This window comes from Acanthaster planci, linkage group LG19 (genome assembly GCF_054643075.1).
Source record: "Acanthaster planci isolate LZ-2023a linkage group LG19, COTS_SCS, whole genome shotgun sequence".
In the NCBI taxonomy this organism is placed as follows: domain Eukaryota; kingdom Metazoa; phylum Echinodermata; class Asteroidea; order Valvatida; family Acanthasteridae; genus Acanthaster; species Acanthaster planci.
Genome location: NC_141795.1, coordinates 4,027,121 through 4,045,384, shown reverse-complemented (window position 1 = coordinate 4,045,384; position 18,264 = coordinate 4,027,121). Strand labels below are relative to the sequence as shown.

General features: G+C 43.6%; 2 protein-coding genes and 1 long non-coding RNA gene across 3 annotated transcripts in view; 2 read left to right on the top strand and 1 right to left on the bottom strand.

The window, feature by feature from the left end:
- The first annotated feature begins 576 nt into the window (after positions 1-576).
- LOC110973674 (uncharacterized) lies at positions 577-3,119 on the top strand. The gene is made up of 2 exons (XM_022224672.2): positions 577-840; positions 1,501-3,119. The coding sequence occupies exons 1-2, from the start codon at positions 756-758 to the stop codon at positions 2,046-2,048; spliced, it is 633 nt and encodes a 210-aa protein (XP_022080364.2). The 5' UTR covers positions 577-755; the 3' UTR covers positions 2,049-3,119.
- Positions 3,120-4,872: 1,753 nt separating this feature from the next.
- On the top strand, positions 4,873-17,030 carry LOC110973650 (calcium-activated chloride channel regulator 3A-1-like). Its single transcript, XM_022224636.2, has 15 exons — positions 4,873-6,322; positions 7,164-7,446; positions 7,686-7,818; positions 8,516-8,696; positions 9,159-9,294; positions 9,963-10,078; positions 10,712-10,942; positions 11,094-11,280; positions 11,772-11,890; positions 12,086-12,206; positions 12,605-12,720; positions 13,193-13,475; positions 13,591-13,779; positions 14,296-14,541; positions 14,972-17,030. The coding sequence occupies exons 1-15, from the start codon at positions 6,131-6,133 to the stop codon at positions 15,739-15,741; spliced, it is 3,303 nt and encodes a 1,100-aa protein (XP_022080328.2). The 5' UTR covers positions 4,873-6,130; the 3' UTR covers positions 15,742-17,030.
- The window catches only part of LOC110973702 (uncharacterized), a 33,061-nt gene continuing 27,454 nt past the window's right edge, over positions 12,658-18,264 (bottom strand). Inside the window, exon 3 of the long non-coding RNA XR_002597499.2 lies at positions 12,658-12,812. This is a non-coding gene — a long non-coding RNA (uncharacterized LOC110973702). The remainder of the gene's footprint in view (positions 12,813-18,264) is intronic.

Here is an 18,264-nt window from a genome sequence, read left to right as displayed (position 1 = left end):
AGCTTTTTTAGGAGCTGTTGTATCAATTGTGTTTTTGTTTTTTATTCATTTGTTCCTACGCGGTTGTTTTGGTGTATGAGTGTGTGTTGGGGGAAGTTCGAGGTAGTACCAACTGTACCCACACATTAATTTGGTAAAAAAGCCTGAGTGTTTTAAAATTACATAACTATTGTTTATCACATATTTATGAGGTGTAGCCTTCGTTCAAATCTGGGTCTGGGTCTACCTTTCTGCGTTGTAGCTTTTGTAAACAGCAACAGCGCAATGAAACCATGGGATTCAACTACTCCACTCCACATTAGCCAAGAATAGGTCTTGTAACGAGCAATATAATGCCCACAGTGACCCAAATTCAACTAGTGATAAGAGCTATATCAACAGGCACAAACGCACGTTCATCGGTGCATTGCCAAGCTGCAAAGTTAGGGCCAACCGCCCCTTGAGTTTGTCACCGCCATAATGCTTCGACAACGAAGCTGCTATAAGGGCCGGGCCCCACACAAAGGTACAAAGTTCTGGTTCAAAGATTCAATATCGCATAATTCCAAGTCTTCAATCATGTTGGTACCATATGGAAACGACGCCGTGCAGTACCGATTCCTCTGATCTGCTCAGCTCAACTTGAAACAAGTTTTACTAATCCCCAGCAAAGAACTACTTTAATAGAAAGAAAAACCAAACCCCAGGCGGCCAATTAACTTGACAGCAGAGTAAAGGTGCAACGCTGTCGGAGCGCAGTGTCAAGAGGACATAAAATGGGAGCCATAAATCTGTCCAAACTGTTGCTGGCTTTGGTTGGCTGTCTGTGTGCGTCGTTGGCCGTCTCAGCAAGTGTTATAGGTATGTCTGTGCTACTCTTAAAGCATTATTATATCAGTTGCGTTTAAATATGGTTGCTGATGTTTTTCTGCTGTTGTTGTTGATAGGAAACTAAAAGACGGCACATTAAGTGAGTATTGACATCTTTTTCGTAGTCAGTACTGAGTGTTAGCATATACTTTTGCACTATGATTAGGCCAACTTAATAATAAAATAGTCTTTTTTATTAAAATATCATGTTGTGGCTGATTAAGTCGTTTCTGGTGTTGTGACGTGAGGCCTACTATTACCACTTTCACGTCGTAGTGTTTTTTGACCTGCCATCCAGGCGTAATATGAACCCGAGACCACAGAACGTTGAGCCATCTGAGCTGCCCTGCTTTAGAGGTTTCAGGAGACTTTTTTCGACGTTTGCCATGCGGCATAGGTGTTAAGGTTTAACTTTAATTAATTGTGCTGCAAACTTGAAAATGGCCATGCACCCTCCGTGCACCTCATCTAAAGGAAAACAGCAGGTCAACAATCTCTCCACGATCTCTTCATATCAAAATCAGCAACCATGACGGTACAGCGTTACAGAGGGGGGTTAGATCGCGGTCGTGCAGATTGGTCGTTTTATGTGTCTTTCTGCTCAAGGCCGGTAAGAAAACTTGAACATGTTGTAAATAATGCCTCTTTCAGAACAACATGGCAGCCGATACTCTCCTCCCCTGGCTCGTTTACTTCCGCGTGACGCTGACCCAAAGCAGAAGATAGAGGGGACGACAAACCTGCCCGATGCCACCCCAGGGGACACCCCGCCTCCCTACATTGTCAACAGCCTCACGGAGGCCATCGCCCTAGCTGTCATTAGCGGTATCTGCGGGCCGTCCCTCTTCGCCCTGATCGGCTGTGGGATCCGCCAGATCCGACTAACGTGGGACGACCCCTTCGCGGGCGGCGAGCGGCCCGTGGACGAAGCGGCCGAGCGTCGCAAGCGCAAGAAGCAGCAGCAGCAGGAAGAGCAGCTGGCCGACGACGACGACGTGGAAATCGTCAACAATAACATCCGGCCGGCTAAGGCCGTGGTCAACAACGCCGATCCCCTGCTGCTGGATCGGGTGACCACGCTGGATCTGGACAAGATCCGGGCCAAGCCGCTACCCGCCTCTAAGTTCAGCAACACCGAGAAAAACCTGGCCGGCAAGGTCAACAAAGGCTACAGCAAAACGGCAGAGGATATCCTGTGAAACCCTGGCAAATCAACAGATTACGTTTTGGTGCCTGAGAACTGAGAATTCATGTAACTGTGACTTGATGGATTATAATGGTTTTACAATGTACACATTTCATGGACTATGGGGCCCGTCTAACTGGAATAAAAGGGGGCTGCATGCAGTACCAGACTTCAGCCTCGGAATGGATTCTTACGTATGAACTTAACTTAATTACGACACCAGAGAATTCTACCAATACAGCCTCGCTTTGGCTCCAACATGATGACGATCCCGTTCAAAAAACCAATAGTTCAAAGAGTGTTCAGCAACCAATTGGCGACCGAGGACAAACACAAAAGAAGACGATAACTGATCCTAACTAACCATGAAATGACATGTACTCCCTATTTCAGACAGCTAACAAATCAAAGTTTGGGACTGGTGTACATCGTAGTTGGACTGCATGATTAAACAAATCTGATGTAACCAGAGCGACTTGCACATGTGAATTTCTAAGGACGTTGCTAACCAATTTTAACTGAATGAGACTGGATTAATTCACTTTTTTACGATTCTTGTTATTTTTGTAATGATTTAATTACGGTGAGATCACACGCTACACAAACTGCGGGGTAAAATTTACCATGCATCGAGTCTAGATACGACAGTCCTGTATATTCTAGTCAAATAGGACGCATTAATACAGCGATTCGGTTTGGAGAAAACGTATTTCCGAGAACTTTTCGCTTCGGTTCTCTTTCCTTTAATACTTGAGTTAAATTTAAACCCAATCTAAAAGAGCTGTCCTCAGCTTGCATGATGTCAAAGTTCTAAAAAGGTCCTAGTTGCTCAAACAGTTCCTTTCCTGCAAGAAACTTTTGGCCGATTCAAATTCCTAGGTTTGTAGCAGTATTATAGGGAGCAAGAACGATTTGTCGGGTGTTGTTATTCGTTTTATATAAGAAGAATTACTTTGTTTTTCTGTTTCAAAATGGCTGCGTGTGGATACTTAATGTAAATACTTGCATCAAGCTGGTTGTCAAATGATCGTCTAAGCTTCATTATGTCTTTGTAAATGAGTAAACAAAATTAATCAACACTTTATGAACACCTGTCGGTTTTTTCTTCTCTCCTTAGTAATGATGTGATTACTAAAGGTTTAAAGAGGATTTTGACAATGGTTTTAAAAACAAAGTGAAATGTTGCTGACCGGGGCGATACACTATTTTTAAATTGCAGGTTTTTCGTTTGCAGGTTTGCACCAACCCATCAGCTTATTTTTGTGTAAGCAGTGCATATTTGGGTCAAAGGCGGGTTGTAAAAGGTCACACAAACTTGGTTTCGGTTAAACCAAGGCTTACAACGAAGCCAGGAATGACGACATTTGTTACTCAAAAAAGAAAACAAATGCCCCCTGGGATCATACTGGCAATTTGGAAGTACTTTCTTTTAAAGAAACAAGAGACCTTATTCGCAAGTCTGTCATATTGAATTGAAAGCGAGGTTTACCTTTTCATTGTGGGAATTTAACAATTTAACAATTTAAGCAACGTTTCAAAAAACGAACGGGAGGCGTGGAACCTAAAATAGTCTGGTACAACCCAGATTTTGGCATACAACACTGAATGAGATGGATTCACGGAACATGACTTCCTTGTGACTAAGACGTGTTGTTCACACACAACAGTATTGTAGTAATGTGTAGTATTCAAGTTCTGAGAACTTGAGAGAAATCATTGTCTCTTTTCAGAATAAGAATCAAGACTGATTCATCCTGACATCTGCTGTGGGGCACATGTGAAATATTTGTCTCTCCCCAGCTTTTTACAGGAGTACCTCATACGTGGGTGGTGAACAAAGTAGTTTTCTTCAAAGCGTCTGTCCGATTGTTTTTAACAGTAAAACTATTTCCACCCCACCCCCACCCCTAAAAGGTGGTATAGTACCGTTTCTAAATCGTGGCGCTTTCAAATCTCAACTTAATGCCTTTTCTTCAACTTACAGAAAGCAAAAAATGGCTACTTGCCCCCTTCCGCTGCATACGCCACTGCTGCTACTCATTATTTATAAATGAAAAACAGGCCTGCCTGAGGGAAAGGTCCATGTTCGTTTTGCTAATGTCACTTTCTCTCTGACAGGGTACTATTAGGTCTTGATTTAGAATCTTGTAGTTACCCGCATGCGTTACTCCCTCAGAAGTCAGACAATCCCACGTTGCTTTTTTAAACATCAGTCGCTTCATGAGTTTATCAAATGGTGCATACAAAGAGAAAACCTAAAAATAGGAAATGAGGTAAGAGGCTATGAAGATGGAAGCTACAAAGATTTCCTTGGAAATGAAGGCGAAACAAGTTTGTATACGAGTTTCAAAAACTCCACAGTTCCTCAAAGCGTCAGTTGTTAATTAATTGTTCTCTCACTTACCAAGAGCCCGAATTTTGAAAAAAAAATAGAATGATAATAAAGGCCGGCGAATTGTAGACGTGTGTGATGCACACCCCTTGAAAGATTTCTGACCAATCAGATTTTAAGCATTGGCTGTACTGTGTGCAGCGCTCCATGCATGTATCCCACCACGTGGCTTAATTAACTTCGTCGCAATGCACCCAGTCTGATTTACGCCTGTGTGTACCTGGCCGTGGCATTCCTTAGGGGTAAGAGGGTAGAACGCCCTACTAAATTGGTGATAAATCTCTCAACAGCAACCAAACAATTCTAGGGGGACAGAGAAGAAGGCTCGCATATCTATCATATCGGCAGACAGAGGTCGGTCACTGTCGTGCGTCTCTGGCGGCTGTCTTTCTTTGATTTAACCGGCATGTGTTGTACGTACACGGGATATGGGATTTTCTTAACAACCGTGCTGCCGAGTGAATCAAGTTCAGCTTAATGTACAGTAAAAGAAAAAATGCTGTCAAGATAAGGTCATTTCAAACCTATATAATACATGTACGTTCACACACCTTGACTTAACCTTGCAGTACAATCATTTTAACACACCATTTTTTCCCAGTTGCATGCGACAAGGGAAGAAATTAACGACTGACTAGGCGATATACGGATTGTAAGCCAGCTAATGAATCCCATAAAAGCCGCGCCGACTAAATCAGGATTAAAATGTCCCTAAACCCCTGCTATTAATGGGTTACATGCCAGCAGGCTTCGTAAACCTGTTTAAATCTATCAACAAACAAGACTGAGGGCTTGAATATCCCCCAAACCTTGGTGACAAAATGGCCCATATTAAAGTGCTCTAGTTGGCAATCAAGTCAAAACTGCTTTTAGTTTTAGGTGTGACACTCTGCAGAGGAAAAGTCTCTCCGATGTCACTTAATCTCCCATATACCGTCTCACCCATGGCCAACGCATTAGATGTATCCCCATTGTTCAGGACTGTCAACTTGAACTTTGAATGTTTTCTGAATCGATATGAAAACGGAATTTTTTTCCTTCCTCGGGGCTTGGGGATGCTTGCATTGGCTTCTGAAGTGTCACTGTGCAGGAATGGCCAATAGGTTATTTGCTAATTACACCTATGATCGACAGGTGTAACGTAAACTGGTCGTACTTTGAACCCGTCAAGTAGTACGATGCTGAAACTTGAAACCACATGCAAGACACGTTTGTGCGCTACAAGTAATGAAGACTGACGATTGCTTATGGCCTTTTCAAATATGGCGTATGCCCAAGAACTTCTCTAACCTGTTATTGTTGACCATTCACCATGCGTCACAATTGTCATTCTTCTGTGTTTAACTCGATTAAAAATGGTTACGTCTGCCACTTCAGTCCGGTTACGAGTCATGACATTACACCCACTGCATGGAGTTGGCAACCTGATACCTAGACAGCTTGTAAATCAGTCATCAGTCACGATTTCGTAAACAGAGTGTGTGCGGCTGATCACACGATCTTCAAAATAGTGACTGTATCATTTCATGTGCTAGTGGCTCAATCATTTGAAGGATTCGTTTCTGCGTGCTGGTGCATTTTCAAGTGCTCGATCGATTTCGATTTCGATGTTGTATCATCATGAAACGACTATTCGGCTGCACGCAGTCTGTAAATGTGTGTTGAAAACGGACAGCTGTGCAACTGGTCCAGCATAGACTACGATGTTGACTGGTAACCGTTCCACTGGAGGGATACTACTAGGCCTCATAGCGTTCATCCTGAACGTTGCTCTGGTGTCGTCCTCCTTTACGAAACCCGACTGGGTAGAACTACTTGATAACGGCTATTCGGGTGTCGTGGTTGCCATTCATGACGACGTACCGGAGAGCATGGAGCTGATTTTGGCTGTGAAGGTAAGCTGCTAAGCACTTTGCTCCGGCAACTCTGTTCGAGCATGAGGCCGGTGGTGTCATTGGGCTTGTTCCTATCACTGAAGTTATGTCATTAACAGGATCCTACAAAAAGGGAAAGGGTAGGTCATTTCATGGATGGTGTTTGGCATTGTTTGAAGCTATTCAGAGAAGGGACCAAGAAAAAATGGATGTTGTAAAACGAGTGGATCCTTGTAGCGCACGAAAGCATGAGTGTAAATCTTGGTGGATGGTCGATATCCATGATTAGGACATTGAAACCGCCACTTTATGACAGGGACATTACTAAGTAGGCCTAGACATTTACCGGTAGTCTTCCTCACACACAATTTGGTGGCGAGAAAGCATCAAACGATCGACGCCCAAGGGCAGTTCCAGAGCCAAATTTCCGGGGGGGCATATTTTGGCATCTCTTCGGACAATCTGTCATGACCTCTCTGAGCTTTGATGCTGGATTTGAGGGCTTTCTGTACGCTTTGAGAAGGTAGGGAGGTGAAAATGTACACCCAAATTGTCTTTCGCTCATTACGTTTACAAGACCTCAAATTTTTGCCCCCTTTTTGAAAACTCCTGCCCCCTCCCCCACATTCCCAGTTTGGTCAATCGATCTCAGTGCACATGAGTGTATCACTGGGTTACAGGAATTGACAGGGATATGACAGTATTTTGCTTAGGTCTGCGTCATCGTCGCACAGGAAAAATGTGATGATAGCTGAACCCTGAAAGTAACGATATCTACAAAGGACACATTTTTCGGAATTGTGAATATGCATCATATCAATCGGCAGTTCGAAAATCGGTCCTGGGTTTGTTTCTCTTTCAGGAAGTGTTCTCTAATGCCTCGCGATATCTCTATCGAGCAACGAAACGGAGAGCGTTCTTCAAGAACGTAACGATTGTAATTCCGCAGGCCTGGGCGTGGTCAGCCCATTACGGACCCAGTCGTGGCCATCACCACGACGTCATCGTTATGCCAGCCAATCAGCACTGGGCGCCAGATCCCTACACCAATCAGTACCAAGGCTGTGGGGAGCGCGGGATCAGTATCCGTCTTGGGGCGGACTTTCTTCTCGATCCACTCGTGGAAAAGTACTATGGTCCACGAGGTAAGAGTGTCTTTTAAATTCAGCAATTTTCTGTCCATGATACAAGCTAATAATACATAGAATAATACTCCCTTTGTAGGCCTTTGTGTGCTTGCTGTAGAGGAAACTCATGTAAACTGAAATGCCTTACAATGACATTGACCTAGTTATGTTTTGTTCAACTGTCTTTGTAGGACTTAGTAGCGCTTGCGGTATTGACCGGGCTGCTGAGAGTCCGTTGTTTCATTTCCTTGTCAAAGGTCGGTTACTGGTGCACGAGTGGGGCTATTATCGCTGGGGCTTGTTTAACGAATATCCAGATCCTGTCACGGAACCTGATGTTCAGGAGGAGTTCTATTTCTCAACTATTTCCAACAAGTTTCAAGGCATCAGGTAAGTTTTTAAGTTTTCGTTTCGGTCAGTAAACTGCCGAAATATTCACTAAGCCCAGATGTTCACTCTCTAAACAGCTGGTGTTTTTGTTTTTTGCGGACATCCAGAAATAAGACACTATTTAGAATAAAACAGGAAAAAGTGGCTGTGATACAGAGTGCCAGTGGCAGATTGTCTCAGGGGTCATTTCTAGGGGTGTTTCAGTGAAAGACGATTTAGTCAACATCCATCTGTTGCCATCTCCGAACGGTATCCCTTTTGGGTTTAGTTCGTTTTGTTTGCGTGCGAGTTGTTTGCAGAGAGTCTTTATAAACACGAGCTATTTTGGTACATTTTTGTTGACGCCAGGCAGTTTATTTGCGGTTAGTATACCCAATTTACTGGCATCTGGACGGTTCAAGTGTTTTCACTTTTACGCAATAAATTCATTTTTCCCCGAAAAAAAATTGTTACTTGGACAACTTACTAGACTATTGGAACTATATTAAAGTACTCATTTTAAATATCGCCGTGAGTAAAATACGTTCGTAAAGCTATCTAGACTATTAACTGTGAATGAGGTGGACACTGACCATTACCTGTGAATGAGGTGGACACTGACCATTACCTGTAAATGAGGTGGATACTACCGTGTATACCGTTGTAAGTGTATGCTCTCTAGCATTTACTGGCTACAACAATTTTATTTCCAACTCAGCTGTTCGTCAGGATTCCCCTCCCAGGCCTTGGCTTTCGACTTGCATAGCAACAGGTACTGGACATGCGCAGGGAATGATACAGTCGGCTACGAGGAGGGTTGTGCGCATGTCACAACGGACGACGGCGACGTCACGCAGCCTACAGGCTCCATCATGTATGGAAGGCATTTTTACAACTGGGTGAGTTTGTTGGTAATAAGTAACTGAACATAACTTTCCCATTAATTGCTTCTCGATTTAGGCTGTCTCTACACTGAAGAATGTAACGACAAGTTGGTGTATGGACGGAATATCTAAAAACGTCTTAGGCCCGATTATCTTCGGAAGAATTGACATTTATTAATACACAATTCAAGATAGCTAAAGATTTTTTAAAAATAAGAGAAAAGAAAGTATTACCTGTAGAGTAAAACAAAGACACTGGTTATCAGTCTTCGTAGAAGGGTGAATCCCGCGAAAATAAAATAACTTGACAAAAATTGGGTGAAGGACGATACTCAACATGTCATACATGTAGTACACAAAAATTAATGAGGGTCACATACGATAAAAATCAATATTGGAGGACGCTGTTCTATTTTCCCCCACATTTAAAATTCATTGAAACCACCGTGAATGCCAAATTTGAATCAACTGTGATAGGTCGTGAATTTTTGTGACTCGGACGACACCGACCGGCCGGGTAGTCTCCACGATCGTGAGGCTCCAACCAGACACAACCGGCTGTGTGGTGGTCGGAGCTGCTGGGACATCATGAGACAACACAATGACTTCAAAGGTAAGTAGACATGGCGGCACAAGTTGAACATTTCCCACTAAAGAGTGCCCAATGTCTATTGTCATCTTTTACTGTCTTCTACTGGGGACATTCAGAGCGAAGTGGATTATTAACAAGTATTTTCTATTATTGGCGTACGGGAGACCATGACAAGACCACACACAAGACACAAGTCTCCTAAAAACTGACAGAGCGTACCTTCCACAAAGTTGACTACCCTCCGGTTCATTTCAGAACCACACATACTCATAAAAGAGATGCTATCGCAAAAACTCTACAGCTAACTAGATAGACACAAGATTGTTCAGAAGACCAGACGCAAGTAACACAGTGAACGTTGGCATTTGTAGTTAATAGAGTATGTGACTTGAATTCAGACAGGACGTTTTGTGTTGGTCTTGTGATTATCTTATAGGGTCGAGATCTACATCATGGGTATCTATTAGCCATTCTCAGAACCATCCAGAGACACTAGCGACTCCATTGCATGTCCGAGTCCCTTGGCACTCCATAGACAAAGCGAGTGGGTCACTGACGCGTCATAAAAGCCAAATGATCCAAAAACATTCATAGTGATCGCAGGCAAACACTCGGGAAGGAAATGAGACAAACATAATTTTTCTATAACAATTACTTCCAGTTAAACAAGACATATTTCCTCACTGTAGATGATGCCAATCTACCACGTAACGTAGACGATGCCGAGTTACAGCCAACGTTCAACCTCGTACAAGCTCGGGATAAGAGGGTGGTTCTTCTGATAGACTCGTCTTCAAGTATGCGGGTAATGATGTTCGACAAATTCAGTCGCCAACTCGAGGAAAATTCGTTCCCTTTAGCTTTCATCTGTTATTTTTCTTCGCAACATGAAAGATGACGAGGAAGTGTCTTCCCAACGGCAACGAGGAGAGAGATGAAACACATATACCGTTACCATGGCGCGTCCGGAGCCCACATAAAGGCGCAAGGCACATTTGCATATTTTGATAAAATGGGAAACTTTCGAGACGCTTGGTGGCGGCAAAGAGCTGTTCCAGTGACCAATCCACTGTTATTGCATTATTTTGACTATATACCTGTACATATTACTTATTAGCTTAAACATGGTGTAAACATAATTAAGTCATCACGAAGGACCGGATGAGTTGCTACCACTAAGGGAAAGTTCGATACAGTTTTAACCACTTCTCGATTTTGCCTGGCACCTGGTTAGGTTACCAGTCAAAATCAACCAGTGATTGACAATCTGTCGCTAATCGAACTTGTCCTAGGTCCCTCATTTGTCAGGTGTGCTCCTCGACAACTGAGCCGGCAGAATGTCGTCTGCTTGCAAGGAACTTAGCTGTATGCATGCTACAATTCAACCGATAAAACTCGTACCTTGTGGTTTTATTTCTTCCTCTTTACGGATCTACAGTACGATAACCGTTTCGACCGACTGCGCAGCGCGGCCGCTCATTTCATCCAATCGGTGGCGGACAATAGCAGTCACGTGGGGATCGTGCACTTCAACGAGGTTGCGCATATCTGTAGCGGGCTCGTTCAGATACGCTCTGAAAGCGATAGACAATTTCTGCTAGACTCTTTACCGATCGTCTCTGGCAACAGTAGCACTAATTACAGCAAAGGACTGCTGGTGTCTTTGCAGGTAAACGATAAGTAACTTTTGTACATTTCTCACCAATATAAAGAACAAATGAAAAATGGTTTATGTTCACTTTAAAATGCGCCACGACACCGTCAACGAGTGACATTAGAGTAGGTCGTTATTTTGACACAAATGTGGTGTTATCATGAAGGTTCTGTCATTTGAGGGAACGAGATCTGCGGCCGGCGGTATTGTTCTCCTGTTTGCAGATGGTGGTGACAACGATCAAGCTGCAACCGACGACGCTGTCGTGAAGCTTGTCGAAGACAACGTTATCGTTGACACGGTTGCTCTCGCTCGGAACCCCCGCACCTTTCCAGATATCGCAGCAAAGACAGGTTTAAAGCTCCACGTTCACATTTTGTATTATGCTATACGAAAACCCAGTAGGCCTATTTAATTTCTGCCGAAAAAATTACTTCACCTGTAGTTCATTTTGTTTTATAATAAGACGTAATAAACAGTTACTTTACCAGCAATTGTTTCTCTTCGATTTCTGTTTTAGGAAATTAGACAAGGTTATTTCACCTCAGAATCGAGCCCAGGTTTTCAATGATACAAACAAAATCTAAGTAACACTTTTAGTGTATCTTGAGAGCGATAGAGAAGTCAAATGTTAAAGAAGTCAAACTAATACAACTTCAAATTCAGTCGAGGATATCACTCCAAAAGTGTAATTAGCCGCCTTTTTCTGGAGATATGATGGTCGCTCTTCAAGGAGAGCTGTTTCGTTTCGGTAAAAACAAAAGAGTCCCACGGAAAACCATTGCGCCCACAAGAGTCTATGACCATTAACCGCAGTAACTTTTGCTTTCTTTTGTCGTTTTAGGCGGGACATCTTTTCACTTCCAGACAGATCTGGTTGGTCTGGTGCCCTCTTTATACCAAGCGTTTGCAGGCCTAATGATCAGGAGCCAATCGGAGCATGACTCAAAGAGGAGAATCATAGTAAGTTCTTTCCCAGCACAGGTTCAGTTTTTTCCGATGGCAAATCAAAGCTTACAGCAAGCGAAATGTCGACCATATACTGCCCTCCCCTAATCAAAATGATCTGTTATGCCACAAGACGTCAACACGGCGTGATTTTGCAGTATTTAATGTCATGAAGCATGTGAATTTCTATCTTGATTTTCTCACCTGAAGATTTCAAGCTTCAATGTTGATCTTGCGAAAGGGGATGAGCAGACAAGGAACTTCAGCCTGGACGATTCAGTCGGACGTAAAACAGAAGTACTGTTTACCTGGACAGAACAGGATTCAATTGGTGAGGGAAATTTTGCCAGCTCTGCCGCTAAATGGTCACTACAATGGCGTTTATTTGACAGTCTTCCTATATTTTTTAGTCATCAAATCGACATGTTTTTTCTTAGTGACACGTGCGATAATGGCCTTGCCCCATGCATTCTGGATGGTCTATCCGGTTCGTAAGTAACTTCGTCACAAAGGCAGACGCGCCACGATTTACAGGCTCCCATTGGACGAATCGCTGAAGTTGCGCGTTAACTTCCGGTTCCATGATTCCACGTGAACGGCAATCAATGCATGTAACCCTATGTGCAATGCACGTGTGCAGTGGCCGTGGTTTAAACTGAAGTGATGTCACACTTACGAACCGGATTGAGATGATCGCAACGCAGCTATTTGTATGCCTAACATAATCAGATACAGATATCATCTTGACGTCTCCAAGTGGAGTTAACTTCAATAGTACCTACCTCGGGTATCAGAACAGGACGGACTTCAAGTACCTGACGTTCTCCATTCAAGGCACGGCTGAGGTAGGTATACAGGAAGGAATACGGGTTCCCATCAGATATAAGGTAGACGGCTGAAATGGCGTTGATGGACGATTTGAAGCGACAGTAGGTTTCTGAATACAAGTGTGAACAAAACAAAAATTTCCAATATTCAGATAAGAATTCTAATTTGTAATGTGAATGTTATGATAGGTTAATTTCATACTTATCATCTGGTGATTTGTAACCAAAAGGGCCGCCTTTTTTGTAATGGTCTTGTAAAATATTATTTCTAAGGATGGATTTGCTCTGGGAGGATGTTAATTAATTTAGGATTATTTGCCCTCCCCGTATTAAAGCACTGTAATACAAATATTGTCAACAGAAAGTACAAAGATAGGTACACATTTCATCGCCACTGTAACCTGAAAGAAATATCAGAATGGTTCATTGTTCGGACTTCAAACAACTCCACCTCTTCCACGTATGGGACCTTTCTGCTTTCTAAACACAGACAGGGCCGTGGGAGGTGCGCATGCGCAACCCGTCGGGCTCAGACGCCGTGATGATCACAACCATCGTGACGTCGTACGCAAGAAGTGATGACGTAGAACCCATCGTCGTTGCCCCTATGCTGAGCAGCTACAAGATTGACGCGGCTTCGGGACAACGCCTGAGCCTCTTCGCTGAAGTCCGGCAGGGGTTGCGGCCGGTAGTCGGGGCCCGTGTTGTCGCTACTGTCTACCCTCCAGGTGGATATCCGGAGAGGATTGTCGAATTATTGGATAATGGGGCCGGTAAGTTGATTTCTCCTCAGGTCCAAGTTGGAGAAAATTCTCAGCGTATTAACTTTCTGATCGAATGTAATAATTCACGTTGAGGTGCAACGATGAAATTATATTTCTGTCGTAGGGGCAGATGTGCGTAGAAACGACGGAGTGTACACGCGATACTACGTGGATCAACCGAACCAGAAAGGGTTTAATACAGTGCAGGTCACCGTGACCAATGGGCCCAACACGACAGCCCTCAACGTCACATCACAGCCCAGAATTGTCGCTGACATAAGCCCAAAGGAGTACGCAGGATTTCCCAAAATAGGTGAGCCTTTTCACTTTCACTCCCCTTCAAAACCCTCACAGTGCAAACACTGGGAGTGTCAAATGGCAATATCTACAATATTTGTGTGTGTACGGATACTTCTTAGTGTTTCTTTATGACCGAAAAATGTAAAAATCACCTTTTTAAAATCTAAATTCATGAAACCGACGATTGACGCCGTGGGCGGGAACGAAGCCGTTTTTTTTGGGGGGGGGGGAATTCCGTTGAATGAATATCGACAGACCTAGAGAAGCTTGAGCAACCTTTAATTCGCTGCATGAATTCAACCCTTATCGAAATCTTAAACAGGTTCATGTAATATACGGAACATAATGCAGTTGATGAGTTTTCAAGATGCAGTTGATGAGTATAGTACGTTCGAGAAGTTTAGTTACAGACGATGAGTGGAAGGCTAATCCTCGATATCAACTGGATGTTTCCATTATGTTGACTGTTCCTGTAAAATGTCATGATATTGAAATGAATTCAGTCATCTCATTCTTTTTGCATTGTCAGGGAATTTCCGGATCTTTGCTCCGGGCACCAAACCGAGGCAGCTTCAGGGCACACCAGTCACGGACCTATCCCGGCAAGCAGCTGGAATCACGGCTTACTACGCCAGCGTTCTCAGCTCTCCAGGCTACGTCTTGCCGCCATGCCGCGTCCAGGACCTTCGCGCCGTCGAAACGTGGTACCGAGACGGTTGGATGACAGTGACGCTGTCGTGGACAGCACCAGGAGAGGACGCCGACCGTGGCACCGGTATGTAATCGATAATATGCCTCGAAGAGAGTCCCAATAGTGCACTAAAATGAATAAAGACGCAGCTTCACTCTGTCACAGCTTCAATGGCCACCACGGTGTCGGAAATTCGGTCATACTCATCACAGCGACGTATCCAGCTTTTGCCGTTGGGGCAAATTAAAAAGCGAATGCGGCTTTGGGCAAATTCAGTATGATATTGAAGGGAAAAAAACCAGAAGCCTTTTTATCGCAGTCCTGACATCCATGCTTTTTAGGGTTATGGTGCTAATATTTGATAAATGAGCGTACCGATTACTTTCTTACCTATGAAGTATTCTTTGTTAAAAAACAACCGTCATGGGTGCAAGTTGCCTCCGTCCCCCGTTGGATACGCCACTGGATTGCTACCTTCTAGACATAACCTTCTGTGATTGTTTTTGCCCTCCAGCGTCTCTGTATGACATCAGATACGCTCAAAATGTTTCGACAATCGTCGATAACTTCGACAGTGCCACACCAGTGTCCACATCAGACGTTCTCCGCGGGAATATGACCCAGCCTCGAGCTTCAATGAATGCGGAACGCTTCACCGTTCGGGTTCCTATCGGTGAGTCCGCCACAAGCTCGCCAGTGTCATCGGTGATCTTCGCCCTCAAGGCGGCAGACGGGGATGGTCGCTTCAGCGAAATGTCCAACGTGGCCCGCGCTACCTTCAGGTCGTTTGTGCCTGAGCCGGCTTTGCCGAGCCCATCAACTGAGTCTGCTGTATCTTTCTCAACTTCTCCACCAGAGTCCTCGATTGGAACAGTGCAAAGTACGTCATCAGGAGATGTAAACCAGCAAACATCAGAACAACGCAACGAAGAAACACCAACAGCAAAATCAACTTCCGTACTGGACGGCGCTGTAACGGCGGCTTTGCTATCGACGGCAGTCAGCGGTGGGTACACGCGCACACATACATGTACGACCGTCCAATCCCTTCAGTTGAACTCAGTCACCGTTGCTGCCGTAGCGGTCTGCGTAGTGGTGGTGGTATCTAGCGCCCTCATTGCTGGTATGCTGTACATAAAGTGGAAACATTATCAGAGTCGCATGGTCCGCGTGACGAACATCAAAAGTAATGCAGACCAAGAGCACGAGGGTGAGGGTCAGGGATCAGGCTTCTATCGCTTGAGCTCTACCTCGTCAACCGAGAATAATACAACCCACTGCTGAAAGTCCTCAAGAGAGTTAAAGGGAGTGTCAATAGTTATAATTACCAAAGAATTTTTTTGAGGTGGTGGAAGTTTCCAAAAATTCAGTGACAAAAGGTTGACGGATAAAAATGCTGCACTTGTTGCTTTTGTGGCTTCAACTCAGTGAACTACAGAGACCTCTGAACAATGTGCTCTTTGTAAGAGCTCCAAGTCCCGTACCCATCCTGCATCGCACCACAATAAGTGGTTGCATATTGCTTTTACACTTCAGTATTGCCCCCTTTTCTAGAAAACTGTCTTTTGCATTTTATTGAATTTGTTCCAACAGAACTTTCAATTTTGTACAAAAAACCCATTTTACTTAATTTAAGTTCGAAAGAAAAAATTGGCCGTACACTTGACTCCTTTTGTAATTATTTGTAATTATTATTCTAGTGAAAAAATTTATCTAAAATGGCCCCAATAATGGCAGACTGTTGCTTTTCCTTCGAAAACCCTACATTTTTAAAGACAATTTCGGCTTGATAAGATTATCATTTTTGCCTTTTATCACCGCCAACTGATGACATGCAAAACTTTTCGTCGAAACGAAGCTCAACTGTCACTAAACATTATACCGCCAGTGGCATTTTACTCAGCTCGCCAAACACTCATAAATGTTGCAAAACTTTGAGGTTGCTTTTGAAAAGGGACCACGGACAATCTAAGATCACCTGTACCAGGCATGATCATGCGGTTAGTCACTGTAATTACGCTCAAATATATGCAAAACTGGAAAGTGAGTGCAGGACTTCAGAAAACAATGATCACTGACCTCATTCGGCCAATGATGAAGTAACCAAACTGTCAACCTGAAAGGCAATAGAGCAGATTTAGGGTAACAAAGGGTAACAAAACAGACAAAGCTCGAGCTTCGCTGATTCTGGGGCTAAAATGTGGAACGATCTGCCGAATACTCTCAGACAAATTGAGTCTCTTCCAGTTTTTAAAACTGAGCTTTTTCAACTATTGTTTACATAATACACATGTTTCTATATTTGTGTCTTATTCTCTATTTTTATTTCCATTAATATACATTACTCGATGTTCTGCTCTCTATATACATGTACATTGTCATTTTTAATTTACGTATATTTTATACCAGTTTTGTTCATGTGAATTTATGTTGTAATTTAGTTTTAATATCTTTTTTATGGTACTTTTGTTTTTAACTGAAATACGCAGGGCCCGAATGGAAACCAGTATGTATACCGATTTGGCTCACCCTTGATAAATAAAATAAATAAATGAATAAATAAATAAACCTTCCACGGGCTCTTCTGACAAATTTCAATCACAGTTTTGTCTGCATTGCCCCCAGATGGGTGCCCCTGAATCTACAGAGATGATCCTGGGCCATACTGACACAATCCCACCATTTCGTGGCCCAAACAGACCCCCCTTTTCAAAACAATCTGCAGGAGTACTCTTTGTGCGCCTCCGCCTGGTGGAGAATTGGGACACTGCACCCCTATGTCTACAAACTGCACCCCCAACATTGGCAAAGACAGAGCTGGCAGACACTTGGGCAGAGTTCGGGCTGCTTGTTCCCGTATGTTCACGAACAGCTCGATTTGTTGTTCGTGGGTCGGCCGCTCGACCGCCGGGAACAAACAACCGGTTTATCGCTGGTAGTTAGTGACAAGCAACATGCAACAGGGTGGCGTCCATGTGGGCTACGTTATTCGAGAGTTAATGTTTGGATGGGCTGAATTCTTTTCTATATAAACAGAAACATTCATTTCTGTGTTACAGAAAATTATTAATGTTAATTTTGCAAAACTTCCCATTGTCTATGGCTTTGGAAGCCATCTCTTTACTTTTTGCTGCTGTTCAAAAATCAAAATCTCACGAGTTTCTCCGTGTGTTCCTGTAAAACCCTGACGAGGAGGTGGTGTGTGATCCTGTTCCGAGAACAGTATTCTTGAGTTGTGTTCCCGCCGGGCCGTTCGAGCGCGAGAACAAGAAACCCGTGTCAAGAACAGGCCGCCCGAACTCGACCTTGAGATCCAATCCATCCATGCTAGCAGCGACGCCCAAGTGCATATCGCATATCGGTGTGTCGAGGTTGAAGGAACATAGTTGTCCTGCGTACTACTCTCTAAATCGGAAAGATTGAAATTAGGGACAAGACGTTTTAGAGTGAAAATCACTCTGAATTTAGACTGAAAAAAGCCGAAAATAGCCCCTTCCAGTGGAAGCTCGAGCGAAATTTCAATCTTTTGGAGTAAAGAAATTTCGCTCCAATTCGTCTGATCCTTAATTTCAATCAGAGGGATTGAATTTTCGTTCGAATAGAGTGAATCTTCAATCTTTGGAATTTAGAAAGTACATGTAGTACAAAACCAGTGTATGGACGCGGTTGTGCCACGGTGCTTCCCACAAGCTGTCGCCCCCACGTTGATTACAGAGCGCCCTCTACAATGATTTGCGCGGGAACCCAAAGATCGTTAAAGTTTAGGAGGGAGCGCAGGGGAAAATATCAACATCCAGCCTAGAAAAA

Coding starts and splice junctions, on each gene's coding strand:
- LOC110973674 (XM_022224672.2), top strand. CDS start 756: ATGGGAGCCATAAATCTGTCCAAACTGTTGCTGGCTTTGGTTGGCTGT. Junction 841..1,500: donor CGTCTCAGCAAGTGTTATAG/GTATGTCTGTGC, acceptor TGCCTCTTTCAG/AACAACATGGCAGCCGATAC.
- LOC110973650 (XM_022224636.2), top strand. CDS start 6,131: ATGTTGACTGGTAACCGTTCCACTGGAGGGATACTACTAGGCCTCATA. Junction 11,281..11,771: donor AGATATCGCAGCAAAGACAG/GTTTAAAGCTCC, acceptor TTGTCGTTTTAG/GCGGGACATCTTTTCACTTC. Junction 12,721..13,192: donor CCATTCAAGGCACGGCTGAG/GTAGGTATACAG, acceptor TTCTAAACACAG/ACAGGGCCGTGGGAGGTGCG.